At 40.6% G+C, this 19,249-nt stretch overlaps 1 protein-coding gene across 1 annotated transcript; it reads right to left on the bottom strand.

Moving 5' to 3' along the window:
• Positions 1-1,423: 1,423 nt before the first annotated feature.
• Positions 1,424-16,617, bottom strand: ap1g2 (adaptor related protein complex 1 subunit gamma 2). Its single transcript, XM_034303928.2, has 22 exons — positions 16,409-16,617; positions 13,880-14,082; positions 13,642-13,766; positions 11,287-11,428; positions 9,757-9,853; positions 9,582-9,658; positions 9,365-9,460; positions 9,172-9,252; positions 8,964-9,062; positions 8,126-8,181; positions 6,968-7,081; positions 6,696-6,836; positions 6,369-6,423; positions 6,065-6,187; positions 5,246-5,335; positions 4,987-5,114; positions 4,743-4,847; positions 4,446-4,596; positions 4,220-4,364; positions 3,717-3,868; positions 2,539-2,637; positions 1,424-2,451 (listed from the first exon to the last, which is right to left on the bottom strand). Exons 2-22 carry the CDS (start codon positions 14,078-14,080, stop codon positions 2,350-2,352), a joined length of 2,379 nt encoding a protein of 792 aa, XP_034159819.1. The 5' UTR covers positions 14,081-14,082; positions 16,409-16,617; the 3' UTR covers positions 1,424-2,349.
• Positions 16,618-19,249: the final 2,632 nt, after the last annotated feature.

The following is a 19,249-nucleotide window of genomic DNA, read 5'->3' as shown; positions in this document are numbered from 1 at the left end:
TATAAAAACAGATTATATTTTATCTGTCACTTCATCTCCTATCACTGAGTCCCGAACTGTATCACAGCGCACTAAATAATACAACATTTTACACAAATTATTCTATTTAAATAGAAACAGTGATACACATTCATGCTGAATTTAATATTTCATAAAAGATCTACTTGTTATTTAACCACGTTCTGTAGGAGACTCTCCTACACTCCTTCTGTGTCTGAGTGAGTGTGTGTGTGCTTACAAAGCCTGATACTGGATATGTGAATTTTAGAGTTAAAAAAAAAAGCTATTTAAACAGTTTAAAATGAATTTTATTTGAACAAGTTGGATAAGACAAAACTAAAGGTCAAACCAGTCAAAGAGATACAGAGCTCTGAGGTGTAGTTCAGCATAGAAGTCAAAGAAAGGATTACAAGTGAACAAAAAGGCAATGTTAGTAAGAAAAGGCAGCAATGCAGGATGTGGCATCTGCTTCATGTAGCAGAATATAACTCTATCAGGTGTCAAAGGACGAGACTTGATGGTTGACAGAATGAAAGTTGATTTTTACTACTGATGATCGATCTGTGTATGTTGCGCTTATTAACTGTCCGGTTTCGATGAGCCTGTGCTCTCTGTATCCTCAGATTCCCGTCTCGACTGACAGGAGTGGAACCTGGTGTCGTCTTCTCCTGTTGCAGTCCATGCACTTCAAACTTCAGCATGTTGTGCATTCTCAGATGCTTTTCTGCTCAGCACAGCTGTAAAAAGTGCTTATTTGAGCTCCTGTCAGCTTGAACCTAGCCATTCTCCCCTTACGTCTCTCATTATCAAGGCGTTTATGTCCATTGGATGTTCTTTTTCACACCATTCTGTGTAAACTCTACAGACTGTTGTGTGTGAAAATCCCTGCAGGAGATCAGCAGTTTCTGAAACACTCGAACCAGCCCGTCTGACACAAACAACTATGCCACGGTTAAAGTCACAGAGATCACACTTTTGCCTCATTCTGTATTCTGTATGTTTGATGTGAACATTAACTGCATGATTTTACACATTGTGCTGCTTCCACATGACTGGCTGATTAGATAACTGCATAAACGTGCAGGTGTTCCTAATAAAGTGGACAGTGAGTATTTTGATCCCATTGTCATCACGTCTTTTATGAAAACAGATGAAGGATCCAGTGTACACTTCTTAACCAGAGAATAGTCTAGTTGTACTTCCTGGTCGACTCTTTTTCCACTGAAATGTAATGCAGTGGCTGTTTTTTCATATTAGAATTCATGAATATTCGATTTCTAGACTTGTGAAGTAGACTGGTGAAGCAAATAATAATAATAATAATAATAATAATAATAATAATAATAATAATAATAAATTCTAACTGAAAAGAAAAATGAGTTCATTTTAATGTGTGCCAAGAAAACCAAAAATGAAATGAAAATTGAAAGAGAAAACAGCTTTTTATTTTAAAAAGAAAAATGAATGAATGCAATGGACAAGGACCCATTATCCCAGATATTGTGTAAATAACCTGAACGTGTATCAGATCGACTCATCAGTAGTGCCCGTGTTAGACTGGTATGGCGAGAGTGTGACATGAAAGAGTGCTCGTTAGCGTCTGGATTCAGCCAAGATGAAACCATTTTCACGAAAAAAGTATTTGAATACAGCTCTGAATGCTCCAGATCAAACTTGAGAGGTACGAAGGTTTTTTGTGGATAACTGCAACCAGAAAGAAAAGATCTACAGCCAGAGACCCATCCTTTAGCTCGCTGGGACTGGTGTAGGTCTGACACAGGTTTAACTGCGTGTACACACTGCACGCGTTACACCGAACGGAGTCGCGTTTTGAAATCTGTAGGTTTCCATAGAGTCCAAGCCAAATACAGAGGTACAGCTGCTGGTATTGACTGTGCTGGATAAAATTATTTTGCCCTTACATTTTTTATCTGATTGGATAGCAGAGTAAAGAATCAAAAGGTTCACTGGACAAAATTATTGTCACCCAACAACTAGTGGTTTCTGTAAGTAAATTTGACCACAATTATAAGAGGTCAAACAAAACACTGGCTTGGATTTCCTTTTCATATGAACAGCTTATATTTCATTTTCTTTTTTAAGATAAAAAAAAACAAACAAAAAAAAACATATTTTAACCATAATTTGTGTCTAAACATTTTCACTTTGAGAGCTGTCTGAATAAAATCAGCACAAATTCTCCACTGCAATTCCCAAGGTATAATAACGTACCGTAGATATTCACCAGAGATACAGTGGAGTTCTTTGTACATCAATAACCATGACTAGAAACAAACTGTAATTCCCTTCAAGGTCTGATCCTGTATCACGCCCAGGCAAATGCCACAGTCAGTTCCAAGCAGGGTTTGGGAAGGAGTCAATCTGTACTGTTTCCTGACAGACTGCGCCCTGACTGGAGTAGGACACCCGAACCCGCATCTTTAGGCTTGCCTATAAAGTAGAGACAAAATGGTACACGGACATTAAGCACTCTGATTTCAACATACAAAAATAAAAGCAGTCTGGATAACAACTGACCTTGCTGGTACTGTTGAGTAAAACAGTCTGCGTGACTGTACCACCATTTTGTGCTGGAATCACATCACCACTTGGAGCCTTCATCTGAAGCTGTACACTCTGTAGAAGAAGCCCGTTAGGACAGATCCCATTCTCTCACATTCTCTCATGATCTTTGCAAAGTTTAGAAACTGTAGTTACCATAGACTAAGGCTGTTTTCACACCTAGTTCGTTTGCTAAAGTCCATCCCCATAGGGTTTTTTTTTTTTTTTGGATCTTTTCATTATAATATGTTGAGTTCACATTTCAGTGATTTAGAGCGCATCAGATTTGCACAGTGATACAAGCACTTAGTCCCTTTCACTTCATTGTCTTGTGTACCATCAGAAAATTGTCCTCATCCAAGTTAACACTGGTTCAGTTTGTTACTGGAGAGAACGGAGATCCATGATTTTTGGGAAACCAGGGTTCAGTTGTTTGCTGAAGTGAACTAAGCACTTATGACTGCAGTAGTTTATTTTTCAACATTAGACTTATTAAAGACATCCAGTGGAAGCTGTGACTACTCGATTTGCAATGATATTCACACTCAATAGCAAAACCAATAGCAAATCTCCAGTGCAATTCAGAGGTCCACTTCAGATGGTAAGAAAACACGATCTGCAAATAACAGTGATGTTGCATCCAACCCCGCATCCAACCTTGAACCCTCTCCAACCTTGGCTTTATCTTGATATCTTGTCCCTGAAAACCTCAAATAGGACTGGAGAAAAGACACCCCCTTGACAAAGTCGACACCCACCTTAAATGGTTTCGATTTAACCGATTTAATCGATTTAGACTGGATTGTACAAACCCCAGAAACTGTAAAGACCCAGATACCCTGTAATACTGCAGAACCTCCCACAATGCACCTGCATGACTCACAGAGGCAAAAGAACCCTTCGTATGAGAACCAGTAAGAAGTGTCCAACACATATTCCCAAATTCTTGACTAATCAAATATCACTTAAACATGCAAATAATTTGGTGTCGAAACCAACCAATCCAAATGAAATACAAAAAAAAAAAACTCTGGTGAGGATTTTACCAAACAAACTAGATATGAAAAGTCTAAACTAGGTATTTAGGTAGAAACTAGGTATATAAAAGAGTCTAAATTAGAGAATAAATAAATAAATAAATAAACAAACACAACCTTAGGTACTGCTGCTTGTAGGGTAAAGTTGGTGACATCACTCTGCGTGGAGTTAGAAGCAGTGAAAGTGACCGTGATGCCGGTCTCTGTCTGTCTGTCACACTGAAGTTTCAGACTCACTCCTCCTCGATCATACACTGTCACAGTGGGAGCTGAGAAACACATACAAATAAATAAATAAATAAATAAAATAAATCAACACAAATCATTACAACCAATTGGCTAACACAAATTTACCCTTCAGAAAGCCTTATTAAATATTTCCTGCAATTAATATAATGTTATCCACAATCCTTAGAAGCAGATATTCATATTTACACGATTATTTGGCTAATTTTGTCTATAATGTCAATATTTTTCCTCCATGCATACTCACCGTACCATAGCATGCTTTTCCCCCTGAAATTTACACTCTGTTCCGTTCCATGGAGGGATATAGTCTTACACTACGAAACGAAGAATTTGAAATTCATGCTGGGAAAAAAACAATAACATGAAAGTACCGTGAGTGGCCTCTAGACCTCCCAGCAGATCCAGCAGGTTTCCGCTTGCACTTGAACTCTTAGAGGTGGGCGTCGTGTTGACGTTTACATTATTTTCCTGGAGAGATGTATCAGTTTCACCCAGCAAGTCCAAAAGGTCACACACCTGAAACCCAGACAACATTTCAGTCCTGTGGTCCACCAACGGTAGCTTCAAATCAGTCGGTTAGAAAACGATTTTAAACACCTGATTTGCTGGTTCCAGAGGCAAGACTGTCACTCCTGCAAGAGGCTTGCTCTGATCTTTAGAGTCTTTAGCAGACTCTCTGATTAGATCTCCATTGGAGGAACCAGGCAAGCTCCTATCAACTACTGGCATCCTCTCCAACACAGCAGCCCTGTCCAGATGACGGACAAATAACATGCATTATATACTATTACACGATACGATACGCCATACAACATACAGTGCAACACCATACTGGCAGACATGCAGTGCATGCAGTTATCAATGAACTTGAATGTTGATCATACAGTATAAGACCTTATGTGGTCATATTTTTTGAAGAGGGCGTTGTATTCCACTGCTCTCTGCTGAAGCTCCAGATCGATGCAGCTGCCGAAGATACTAACTATACTCCTGATTCGGCTTTAGTGGGGGGAGAGAGAGAGAGAGAATGCTTTAATAACAAGTATAATTACCTTTGCTTTCCCACTCACCTCTATGATGTTACTTCAGTAATAATGAATCTTTCTGAAATAGCAGTTTAAGAAAAGCTGAATCTTACTCCACATTGGCTGTGATGCGTGTGCTCAGCTTCATGATAGCAGTTAGGGCAAAACCCCTGGTTGCTGGAGCGGACATGTGTGACTGTAAGACTGTTTCCAAGGCATCAAGAACATCGTCCTCTGTTACCTTGTGCCAAAGAACAAAGTTGGACACAAAAAACATGGGTAAACTGTTTTTTTCTAAAAAAAAAAAAAAAAAATAAATAAAAATAATAATAATAATAATAGATGCATGACAAAGACACATAATTGCTTTACCTGCATAGGTTCTGTGTCCTCACACTCTCCTTTCAGCAGCAAGTCACCATACTCCCCTATACACCAGCAGGCTACTTGAACCAGGGATGGCTGAAAGATAACAAGCACAGAATGTCTCACACACACACACAAATTACTTCATTAATTAACTCAAAAAACATTCTCCTTTAACTTCATAGAAAGCAAGTCTGAAATATTACTAATGGGAGATGGGAGGAAGGGGGCGGGGCTTCCAGAGGTGTCAGTTAATATCGGAGAGTTCGAAACACCTACATAATTGTCATTCGTTTCAGATTCATATGTTGATTGGATAATTCGCATTTTTTTTTAATTAGGAAAAGACTCTTGTGCCTTTTTTTTTTTCCGTTTATTCACTAATTGGATCACCTGTCAATATCCTCCCACCAGCCAGCTCTCTCTTATCATACGACAAGTACCATTCGGGGAGGGCGAAGGCTAACGTGCTTCCTCTAGGACACGTGAAACCAGTCAAACGCATCTTTTCAAACTCATGCTGCATCACAGGATAGCGTATCACACTCAGAGGAAAGCGCTATTTGCCCTCTTCCGCATACAAGAGCGCGTATACGCCGATGACTGGCTAGTGTCTCTGTGATGGACAGCTGAGAGAGAGAGAGCAATGCCATCCCTCCCACCTAGAGAGCATGGCCTAGAGAGCTCCCGGCCACGGATGCGATCTTGCCACCATCGGGGCAAGCACCTTTTCTGTTTCACCAATTGGCAGCACATGGAGCTCCCATGAAAAAGGTGTAAAAGTTAGCATGTCTGCAATATAGACCTGGCATGTTTCATCCTTACCTGTGAGATGTCAGTGATTAGCGCTCTGTAAAGTTTATGAACTGTGTAGCAGTGAAGCTTGGACGTTGTAGCAATGAGCTGAACTAGGTTGGGCACGGTCTCATCTCGCACGTCACTCCCTGCCTGAGGGAACGAAAAGAACATCAGAAATACACTATTGTACTGCGTTACAGTACAAATTAAAACAAATACGTATGCAATAAGTGTAATGGATAATTTCGTGGCCTTGTGCTATTTGGAGAAGAAAGAGCAGGAAAAAAAGTTGGACCTGAGGTTAATGGAACAGGATAGCGAGGAGATTTACCGTGATGAGGACATGCAGGATGGTGTCGATGTGCCAGCGCTGAGACGGTGCATACCTGACAGAGACACAGAGAGAGACCTAGTGTTGTCCAGCGCCTGTGTTCTGCCATTGTGACACAGTTGGGCACAGGCTGGCACACTGAACACAAAGAAAAAGTTGTACGCATTCACAAAGTTAAGAGAGAGTGACTTTTCCTAGAGCTCTCACTGTGCTAAGACATGCTAAGCTCGGTGAACAGAGAGATGCATTCAGCGAGACCCTGGTGCGTGGCATTCAGTGGCACATGCGCACGAGTGTATGAGGAGAACGCTTGTGGTGGAACAGTACCGTTCAGCTGTGTTGAATATGCCAGACGCCGTGCTTGCTCGAAGTTCTGGCGGACAGGTGGAGAGGAAGGCGAGAAGCTCTTTCATCATGGTGCGGATGTTCGCTGCAGTTACTAAAGCTAGGGAAAGCTCTAACGCACGACTGGAAACGAGAAGACAAAAGATTACTTATGACAATGGATATCTAAAAATGTATTTGTTCTCAGAAAGAGGACAAATAATAAACTGAATACTAGGATAAAACTAAGATAAAGGAATATCTAACTATACTACCGTTTAACTGAGGCATCCTGGTCCTTCAGGCAGTCCACAATAGTACCCCTGTGTCTCTGCACTGCATTGTGATCTGTCTGGACAATCTTCTGGAGTGATGTCATGGATATATAGCTGTGGAAACCATGAGGAAAGATCTAGCAGGTGAATAATATACAGAGAGAAAAACAAAAGGCAACTAAAACAACCCTATTTGAAAAGAGATCTAGAGCTAGAGGATGGTGTGATAATATAATGCCTCATCAATGGATTCTAAAATTTTATTTAACCACTCGCACTAAACCAGAACAAATAACATTTTATGTCTTTTTGTTCTTTAGCTCACTGATTTAGTGCATGTACACCTTCTGAGGCCTGTAAAAAAATTGCTCCAATTAAATGTGTGACTCGATGCCATTTTACGCATCAAAATAAAAATGAAAGGTGTCTATTAGGCCTGAAAGGGAATCAAGGCCAACTGCCATCCTGAAAAGCAGCTGATGAAAGCAGACAGTCCTGTTAGGCCTGATTGTTCCTGCATAATTGCCATTATTAACCCACATGCACTGATAAAAATCTCAATGTAATCAGATCCCCCTGTGAGGACAACGACAGCAGCACATCAAGCCTGACTTTCCTTACAGCGGAACGTCTATTTCACTCTGAATCGGAGCGAAAGTGACATTTTTGGTTTCATGCTGGTTTGGCTTCAAATGAACCAGGAAGCAAAAAAAAAAAAGAAAATGTACTCTTTGCAAAACTCTTTCATGTGTTCTTCAGAAATACGGCGACGACGGAGGAAGGTACACAAAGCTTTGCCAAGTGCTCAGAGAAATCACTAAAATAAGCCAAGCACAGAGAACACGGAGAACAGAAAATAAATGATTACATAACGTATCTCATCCAGCTTTTATTTTATTTCAGGCCAAATATCCAGAACACAATGCATCCTTGCAGCACCAGAGCTCTGTCCTCTGGCTCAGTTTGTGCCACAAATACACGTCATGTTCAGTTCACTTCCTTCATTTATGTCGATTCAGGGTCACAGCACTTTCTCACTGCAACCGAACCATCCATGAGTTCAGTTATAACCAGACTGAGATCACCTCAATCACTGGGTTTGATTCAAATGAACTAATCACTGCATATGTGAAAGCGAGAGGAAAGAAAGGCACTCACCGGATATTCCTATCATTGTTTAAAAGAAACCGTCCCAAAATATTCACAGCAAGAACCTGTCAGGAAACAAACAACCACAGCTGGTTACTTGCGTGTAGAGCAGAGAGACAGTATGATCTCTGTTCAGTCATGTAAGTGGGAGGAAGATTAAGACCAGTGATGCATTGATATCAATTATGTCAGAGTGAGTATGGGAAAACATAATCCTTTTTTTTTTGGTCTTTATTGATACTGATAGTGAAATAAGTAACCTACTTAGTATTAATCGAGCAGTGGCGTCATGGATCACTTAATTCAGCGCTGTTTACATTTACCCGATTTACACAGAGACAATGAAAAGCACAAACATGCGTGCTCGTGCGCTTACGCATCCTGTCTTCATTGTTTTCACTGTGTCCGAATCCCTCATTGTCAAAGACTGCAACTAATCAGAAACACTACGCCAGGTAAGAGCTGTTATTTTCATTGCCTAGTGCTGTCTGGAGACAGTTTTTTCCCACTGAGACAGTGTTTGCTGCAGAACGAACTCCTCCTGCTGAATTTAGTGTTTAAGATGTTTTTATCAGGTTAGCTGTATTGTAGAAAGTTGCTTGATATTTTCGCAGAGAACACTTTGCAGTCTGCTTTGCTTTGACTGCGTCAGTAATTGCGAAATACGTCGCTGTCATTTACAGTCGTGAAAATGTAAACTAGGCTCATGTCATATAGTATCGTACAGTATGTTGGTACTGGAACATTTCTTACGAATACAAGTAAATGAGCGTAATATCAGACTGATATCTGAACTAGTATCAGTACCAATGCATCCCTACTGAAGTTTAAAGACATTATGACGTACCCGGAGACCACTTTCTGATTTGATGTCCATGACAGTGAGCACTGTTTCATACAGCACGGCGCTGCCTGCAGTCTTACTGCTGTCGGTGTTAGTGGCCACCTGCACATCAAGAACAAATAACAATCCTTAAAGAGAGAAAAGAAACACTGTAGATGTATTTGCAAGCCAAAAACGTGTATTAGCCTGATCAGTAGTAGTAGTAGTATACCTGTGCTAGGAGATCATTCATAAGATCACTCGCTGCATCATTATTGCGACCTAAAATCCTGAGCAATCTGAGAATACGAATCTGTGAGAGAAAAAGACAGATGCAGTGAACAGAGACGGTCTGATATCTCACATGGTATAAACGAATTAGTCTGCTGTTAAGGAGAGTGAGCGATCAATAGATACAGGCTGACCTGCAAGAAAGGGTCACTGATGCCAGCTATGTTGTGTTCTGGAGAATAACCTGACGTCACCAGATCCTTCATTATTTGAACCAGCTGTGGAACAGACTTGAGAGCGAAAAATAAAAAATGAACAACTAAAATAACATACACATTCACCGACCCTCCCCATTAACCCTCTCCGTTCTTATATAAAGGCATGCTATAACTCGTTTAGTTACTGATATACCTTGCGGAACTGCTCCAGAGTGTCAGGGTTGCGATCACACAGCTCCGTGATCAGAACTATGGCACTGTGTAGAACTCCTGAGAGTCAGAACATTAAAATTTACATTTCAGCAACATTTAAACAGCAACAGGAGACACATGGGAAGACATAGATGACCCGGAAAAGAAAGACTAACCATGGTTCCTCTCCGAGAGCAGGGAGCCTGCAACAGGTGTGAACATCTCTCCCATGTCAGGAATTTTCCTTACAATGTGGACGGCACACAAAGCTGCCTGGAATATCAAAAAACATCATTATAATCAATGTGATTATGAAATATTAATAACTACAGTTTGAGCTATCATGAATTATGACAATATCAATAGCCAAGGGACCAAAATACTCGAATACTCTCTCTCTCTCTCTCTCTCTCTCCCCTGTCAATCACAGAGACACTAGCCAATCGTAGCTGTCTGTAAGCTCATACATGTGGAAGAGGGCAGATGGCACTTTCCTCAGAGTGTGTACTCTGTCCTGTGACGCAGCATGAGCAGCAGTTTGGAAAGATTTGGTTGGCTTGCTTCACGTGTCTCGCAGGAGAAAAACGTATTAGCACATTATTATTCACAGCTGTCATGTGATAGAGGGTGAGAAGTGACAAGTGACCAAATTGGGGAGAAAATAGGAGGAAAATGGCTCTTTTATTTTAAACTATTCCGCTTCAAACAGCTCAATTAATTTTTTATTTCTACATTTAATAAGCAAATTCTTTTGTCATTTAACGACAATAATTACAAAGCTACGTGTCTCAATCATTTACAGCTCTGGGTCTTAATCCTAACTCTGCAACTCGGCCAAAAATAAGACATCTACGCATTGCTGATGGAATGTCAATGAGTTATCCTTGTCACTTGTAAATGTTCTTCCCATTCTTCCCAGTGCCAGACTTACTCTTAAAGTGTCCAAGACTCTGTGTAAATGAAATGCCAAATGTCACTGTACAATTTAAAAAGTTCTATTTCTATTTAAGGAAACAAAATCTAACATATGGGAATATGGGATCACCAGCCACTTTAATAGGAACATTCCTCATGCTCTCTCATGCATTTGTCCAATCAGCCAATCACGTTGCGGCATCACAAGCAATAATATCACGCAGATAAAGTTCAAGAGCGTCAGTTAATGTTCGAACATCAGAATGGGGAAAAACTGGGCAGAGGCTAAACGAAACTGTACAGTTTAAGATTGGAGAAACATCACCTGGTGCTCCTGTAGTCCATCCGCCTCAAGGTTCGCCTCAAGGTTCGGTGCTTTCTGAGAGGCTTTTCTGCTCGCCACGGTTGTAAAGAGTGGTTATTTGACTTACCGGAGCTGTCCTATCACCTCTGATACTGTGATCACATTTTTTCATTATTCTGCTGTTTGATGTGAACATGACCTGATGCTCCTGACATGTATCTGCAGGATTTTATGCACTGCGCTGCTGCCACATGATTGGTTGGTTGAATCATTGTATGATTAACAGCTGGCCAGTGAGTGTATAATCATTTTATCTATTACGTATTCAAATATTATTATTAAAACGATGTTTGTCCTCCTTCATCACTGACACATGCGGACAGTTCAAATGAAAGTTACTTTTGCTGTGCTGTAGCATGTTGGGTTTTATTTCACTGAAACCTCTCTTAAAGCATTCGGGACAGTTTGGCTACCCCATAGGCCATACCTTCTTCCTGATGTAGGAGCTGGAGGACCTGAGGAGCTGCTCGATTTCAGGGGCCAGGTCTCGACACATCTCCGCAGAACCCATACAGGCCAGAGTGCACAGGGCCAGAGACTGCACATGCTGACTACCGTGCGAAAGGTCACTGCGAAAGAACGCACAGCAATTAACCCAAGTGAAAACAAGTAAGCAGAGTTACATAATGTAGGCTGAACTCTGGTGATGTGGGACAGTTTGGACTTCTCCAATATGTTGGGTTTCATATCAGAAAGAAAAAATGTTGATATCCTACTCATAGGAGACATGGCCATGTCTAATCTAATAACATGAGGCAGGATTAGATCGTCCTCTCAAAACAAATACCATAATATATGTATTTTATATCATACCTCTAATATAAGCTCTCTACATCTTTTAAATTTACATGCTTCCTAAGCATTGTGTTATTTTAGTATAATGTTTCATTATTTAATTAATATTGAAATATAGCTCTGTGTCTGGTCTTCTAGAGGTCCAAGACATTCACATAAACAAAGTATTAGTACACATACTTCTTTAGATGATAAAGCGAACAATAGAAGAGTCTTTTTAGAATTGTGTTGCCACTTCACAGTTAAATTTTACACCTTAGTTACAATTCATATTTGAGGATCTTCTGGAGGATGTGGACTGAAGACACAGACAGTGTTTAGACTAATACAACGATATGTGAGAAGATCCTATTAGGAGTTTAACAGAAGTCTAATATATTGTCAGTACTAGTGTCATTAGCAGTGAGTGTATTTACAGACAACAACAGAAGTTTCAGCATGACACTGTGGTTAGCTGTTAAGCGGTGATGCTGGACTTAACACCGCTCCTCACTCAGACTGATACTGCGCAAGCGAACTGGGCTTAAGAACAAGGTGAGAATCATGTGTGACTGAGCCACACCTCTGTTTTACACAAACCCTGTTACTCTTGTGTAACTTCTGAACAGTCTGTAGTCATGTCTGAGGTCTGAACACTGATTAAATCCTCACTATGCGTGCGTAACTCGATTTGTACGGATTTTTTCCTCCAGACTCTGAGCGGGAAACAATTCGGAATTATTCTTTGCAATGTGATAACCAATGAAAAATTAAACTTAATTTAATGACGTTTGTAATCGTTTCATCGAACTGTTCACTAAAACAGAAAAGATCTCACTGACAGATTTACTTCACTTATCCATTACACAATAAGCTGATTGCATGCAATAGCTCTGTATAAAATCAGGTGTAGATGGACTACAGACATTAATTAGGCAATTATCTAAACTCTGTAATTAATCATACTCAGTTTAATCAATTATATATATATATATTTTTTAATTATTATTATTTTGGGTTTCACATCAGTTATGACCCTAACATTACTGAATTTTAAATTTAAGTGTTAAATTTACAAAAGACACTGCAGGACTCTAATTGAAGATCTTTTCCTCTTGTTTCCTCCACGGTGCAGCTCTCTGGTCTCAGAAAACCAACTCGATGTGTGTGTACTCGATCTGCAAAGAGTCTTGAGAGACCGGTGTTGAGTGTGTTTCCATGTGGGTTTCGCCACAGGGCGCAGTAACCCTACATTCACATTGGCAAGAGACAAGTCCCTCGTGTCGCTTTGCAGTTTGTCTCTTGTGGACATGTTGGGACCGTCTAACCGGGAACTAATTGCAGGTTGTAATTAGGAGAGATCGGGTGACGTGCCAAAGAAACGGTCAGAGGAGCTGCTTGGACAGTTGTTTGGATTTGTCGCTTTACCACCTCGTGCCTAATTTACGATTGAGAAAATCTAGAAATTGCAACTCTATGTCATGCACACAGCAAGTAAACAGTGGCCTGTCATGTTGTTGCTCGCTAGTGTGAATGTGAGTGCAGTGAGGGAACTTCTCTACACCCTTCTGAAGCCCTTATGGCCTTCTGGACCTCTCAGACATGTGTAAGTGCACCATTTTACACAGAATATTAGAACCTGGAAGAACAGCTATGCACGGTAATCCAGAATCTCTCAATCCCGGATCTATCTCATACCTGCATTTAATGGAATAAAATCCAACATGATAAAAACCATCTAAAGCCTAAAGCCAGTGTGCTTTGCTTTAAGTAGCCTAGCACCTCCATATACATAGCACTTGCTCTGATTCTGGTGCTGTTGATTTTTGCTTGAAATTACTAGTTGGAACTCTGATATATAAGTGGGGTTAGATATTCTTAATGAAAAAAAAAAGTTAACTGGAATTCAGTGTAATTCTTAATAACAAATATAAAGCAACAATTTCCCAAATTACCTGAGTTCATCCTACATTATGCTGGTTAGAGGAGAAGAGATAAAGGAGGTTACTTCTTGATGGAGTTGGTGATAAGCAGGCTGGCATCCTGCTTCTCATCCAGGAGCATCATGGCCCCCAGGTAACCGATCCGTTTCTCGCTGTACCGAGAGCTGGCTATCATGTGTACACACTCCATCTGAAAGAAAAGAAAAGAAAAAAAACCAGTGGTATTGTTTATCATTTCTAGGTGGCCTGCATGCAACAGATACATTACAAAGAGGCCATGCAGAGGTCACGTGACTACATTACCTGCCCAAAATGTGCAGGATAGCCCAGCATGTGCACATATAACAGCTTGGCGAGATTGTGAAAGCGGCCTTCGGTGTCAGTTTGACGAAACTGTGCTCGGATGGCAGCACACTCTCTCTGGATAACCGCCCGCTCCTCCGCCTGAGTCCGGGCACTTCGGATCGCCCGGATCATTTCCTGTAAGCGTACTGACGGAGCCATGTCTGCACGTGTGTGTATAACGCACGTATATAAGTATGCGTGGACAGGACAAAGTAAATTAATACCCAGTTCTATTTATACACCATTTCACACAGATGTTAATTTATGCAACACTAAACCAACACTGAAGCCATCAGTACAAGCTACACTAAGTCCTTAAGACAAGACCCTACAGATAGAAACAACAATTCAGATCATGTAAATTATGTTTTAAGATTTTTGCATCTATAGCATGTCTTCTCTTAAACTGTAGTAATAAAATTATCAAAAAGAAAAAAAATACAATTTTAATTCAATCATCATACAAAGACTAGATTTTTGGTTTTATTAAACCTAATAAAATGACTTTTTTTTTGCATAAATGCAAATGCAATATTTTGAAACAAACAAACAAAAAAAAATACATGTAAGAATATCAGCAATCAAGCGGCAAAAAAGAAATACCCAATTCACCTTCAGTGTCTTGCCTTAAGCATGTAAATATATGCACAGTTAAATAAATGTTAACTTATTTGCATGAATAAATAAATAAATACATAAATAAATGTACATTTCGGGGATAAAAACTTCCAATAAAATACTTATAAGAATATCAGCAGTCAACTGCTAAAGATCTGTTATACTGACTTCTTGTTTTAAAGGTGCATTAGGTAAGACTCGTGGAGAAAAAGGATCTCTAATGAATAAATAAATGGAGCTGAATAAGATTTGAATCATTTTTTTTACTCGCTGAGCCCGCCCCCCCATTTCCACCAATGTGCACAAAGCTCCGCCCCCAAGAATATGGTGGTTCAACTAAAGCTAGCATGCTAACTTGAGTTACCATTAGCGAGGACTTTCACGACGTGGCTCTGAAGCGCACTCGGACATTCGACTGCTTGAAAGGCGAGTTACAGCTCTATAAACCTGCATAATGATGTCTGAGGAGGTGAAAAGGTGTTGGGGGCGTGGCTATAAAATGACTGACAACAGTTCAATCCAAATACAAACAAATGGGGACTTTCCAAACTGGTGTTTTTTTTTTTCCCCCCCAGATACATAATACACTTATTCTGAGACAACAGCGTAACTATTTTGAAATCATTTCTACATAATTTCCCACGTTATCTTTATTAGTAAGAAATGAAGCATATTGACTACTGCGCCTTTAAAAAAAATCATCCTGTTCATTTCCCTATACATCTGCATATTTATTTAGACACAGACTCTATTTACATTATATATTATAGATATTTTACTAAAGTTCCCCTATAAAAACACTGTAAAAACCCGGGCAGTCACAAGCACAAGACTGATCTACTGATTAATTATCTGATTATCTACTGATTTTATTACCCTGTTCACCTGTAGACTTACTGCTGTAAACCCTCATGGAAAATTCCAGAAGCTTTGTGTGTGTGTGTGTGTGTGTGTGTGTGTGTGAGGGAAGTAAGCTGGAGGAACTTCCGTGTTGCAGGTGAAGATTACTTTACACACCTGTCCCAGCACTACCTTTGCCATACTGTGTGCTCTCGTCATTCATTTTTGCTTTCAGTCTCAGGAAAGCCTTCAGTCGTGTGTCTGAACGTTCGCAGGATTTACCTCACTGCTTCCACACTGGTTTTTTTTTTTTAAAGCTGTCTGCTTGCAACAGTGTGTTTATTCAGCTGACTTTCTCACGCATGTAGGCCAGGGTTTCATTAGAACACCATAATGTCTGGATAGTGGTGATTAAAATATAAATAAGTCAAACTCAGTGTTGTCCAGAGTGTTAAAGCTGACCACTGACACAGAAACATCTGCTACAACCTCTCTGCTACATACTGACTGCTACAACCTTACCTTACTGCTACAACCTTACCTTACTGCTACAACCTTACTGCTACATACTGACTGCTACAACCTTACCTTACTGCTACAACCTTACCTTACTGCTACAACCTTACTGCTACATACTGACTGCTACAACCTTACCTTACTGCTACAACCTTACTGCTACATACTGACTGCTACAACCTTACTTTACTTCAACAACCTTACCTTACCGCTACAACCTTACCTCTCTGCTACAACCTTACTTTACTTCAACAACCTTACCTCTCTGCTACAACCTTACTTTACTTCAACAACCTTACCTCTCTGCTACAACCTTACTGCTACATACTGACTGCTACAACCTTACCTTACTGCTACATACTGACTGCTACAACCTTACCTTACTGCTACAACCTTAATGCTACAACCTGACCTTACTTCAACAACCTTACCTGACTGCTACAACCTGACTGCTACAAGCTTATTGCTACAACCTGACTGCTACAGCCTTCCCTCCGTCTGCTACAGTCTTACCTCAGTGAGTGGCTCGGTGGTATCCAGCACTGTTCCCTCTCAGCAGCGTACACAGTGTTCCAGTGTCATTAATATCATCAGCAGGTTCATTCAAACAACCCTGTTATTTACTGTCTGAGGAACCCAGTCGGAACAACTTACTGTTACTCTGTACACAGCGCCTGCGCCACCTCCATCCGGCTGTGTGTGTGTGTGTGTGTGTGTGTGTCTGTGTGTGTGTGTTTTTTTCGCCCTTTTCCAACCTGTATTCCGGTAACTCTCGCCCTTTGCGCCCGGTCTGGTCCAATGGCGTGTGATAGTCCACCTGCAACCGAGCCACAGAAGGCACAGGAGGCAGGAGGCTCTCCAATCCTAACGCAGGAGGCAGGAGGCTCTCCAATCCTAACGCAGGAGGCGGGGTTTGTCGGAATACGGGTAGAAAACAAGGCTCTGGGCACCTGCACACTGCAGCCTTCCATCGTTTCTGCATGGTTTTAGTGACATGTCTTGTTTTGTTGAGGTGTAGAGCCCTGCTCCGACATCTCTTCTTACGAGATCCGGGATCTTAACGCACTCAATAAACACCTGGGTTTCTGTTTCCGTGTCGCTGAAACATTAGGGACCGTCGCTAAAGTGCAGCGAGAAAGAAAAGCGTGAAAAGCTTGACATTGCCCATCCATCCATCCATCCATCCATCCTCTGCTTATCCTTCACAGGGTTTCTGGGACACCTGAACAGGGTGTTAACCCATCACAGGACACAATCACACACACACACTACAGACAATTTGGAAATGCCAGTCAGCCTATGGCACATGTCTTTGGGCTGGGGGAGGAAACCGGAGTACCCAGAGGAAACCCCTGAAGCACAGAGAGAACATGCAAGCTCCATGCACACAGGGCACAGCCAGGATTCGAACCCCCAACCCCAGAGGTGTGAGGCAACAATGCTAACCACTAATCTAATCATCTAACTAACTAATCATCTAATGACCGCACAGTAAATTAGCTGAATTTCTCACGTGGAAAGAATCAGATCAAATCCACAAATCCAGGAGCCTCCACCACCTTGAATGCCGCTCCTGTTTACACCATCAGGAGTTTTCTTTTCCCACTGAAGAGTTCTCCATCTCCAGAGGAATTACTCAGAGAAAAACATCCAGCGCTTTGTTTGTTTGACTGAAAAGCAATAACGATATTAAAATAACTTCAGTAACTGTGCATCTTCTAAACAGACCACAATCAGTTTATTATATCGTATACAGCAGATATTAATGTTTGTGTTGAAAACACTGAAAACACAAGTGTGGAGTTAAAATCCAAAATAACAGTTAGAAGTAAAGCGGCATTCAAGGTGGTGGAGGCTCCTGGATTTGTGGATTTGACCTGTGTGTGTGTGTGTGTGTGTGTGTGTGTGTGTGTGTATTAGGGGTGTAACACAAAGCCATTATCTGTATCTGTATAGTGGAAGTGGGTGTGGTCTGTACTGGGATGGTTATTTATTTATTTATTTATTTATTTATTTTTAATACTCTATATGGCCAAAAGTATGTGAACATCTGAACATCACACACACATGTGGTTCTTCCTCAGACTGTTGTCACAAAGAAGGAAGCACAGTGTTGCAGGATCACGAAACAGGAAATGAAGTAAGACATTCTGCAAAAGAAACTGTATAAAAAATCCAGACATCACAAATTATACCTCGATATCTCCCATTTAATCACCACATGGTGCCAGTGATGATGATAATATCAATACTGTGGAATATCTCCATGTTAAATGTGTGTGAATACTTTTCCACCCTGAAAGGAAATATTTGTTTTCAAAGAATGATTGTCTCTGGCTCCAGGTTCAGGTGAAGCAGGTGTTCTGATTCTCAGCTCTACATCACTCATATTTGTCTTATGCTGATTGGTTGAAGTGTTGACAGTGGGCGGGGCATGAACACAGGCGCAGTCACGGGGGCTTTAGATTAGTCATGGGAACGAGATACTTAAGAGATGGTTACTACTTACTAAGGCACAGGAATGAGATAATTAGGTAATGGCAGCAACTTCTGCTGCATTCAGCTTACATTATATGGCCATCCCCCACTGCTGCCACGACGTTTGAGGCACACAATTGTTTATAACGTTTAACATAAAACTCATTCATGGGTAAGAAGTGCTACTTTGCTTACTTCCGATTCTATGCGCAGCCAGAATAGAATAATTTAAGGTGTATATATGTTTGTTGGGAAATTCTTGACATCATCCTTCACAAGCTCTGGCAGATTTTTTTCTTCTTTTTTACACAACACTGGCTGAATGAAACACTTCTTATATAACACTGGGTTATTATTAATCCTCTGCAGATAAGGGACAGAGACAGGAGCATGACAGTGTAGTGCACTGTATAGGGATAAGGACACATTGTACGCCTACTTTACCTTTACTTTACCTTTTCAATTCATGCAGGTTCTTTAACCTTTTAAAGCCATAGTCTACTCAGTTATTCATCTAGAATCACTCAATCACTATCACTATGAATTATTCCGAAACAGTGAATATTTTCGGAAAGGTATAGTTAATGAATGTTTAAGTGGTTACCTCCGGATCATAATGTGTTGTTCTACTTTCAGGAAACCTCCAGCTTAGGATTCTATCAGCTGAGAAATGATAAATGTTCTGGGGAACATCTTGTTTGAATCATTTTCACCCTTAAAAGGAATCATCATATGTGGTAAAAAGTTCCTATTTTCTTATAGGAACCAAGACGCAGATGCTAAACACCATGGCCGACGCCATCTAATAATCTGTTCATCTCTGCTGCCTCATGTAGATCCCATGAATAGATCCCAACACACTTCTCCTGCTGTGGC

Source organism: Pangasianodon hypophthalmus, chromosome 4 (assembly GCF_027358585.1).
Source record: "Pangasianodon hypophthalmus isolate fPanHyp1 chromosome 4, fPanHyp1.pri, whole genome shotgun sequence".
In the NCBI taxonomy this organism is placed as follows: domain Eukaryota; kingdom Metazoa; phylum Chordata; class Actinopteri; order Siluriformes; family Pangasiidae; genus Pangasianodon; species Pangasianodon hypophthalmus.
The sequence above is the reverse complement of the archived record's forward strand: the minus strand, read 5'-3'. Positions and strand labels throughout refer to the sequence as shown.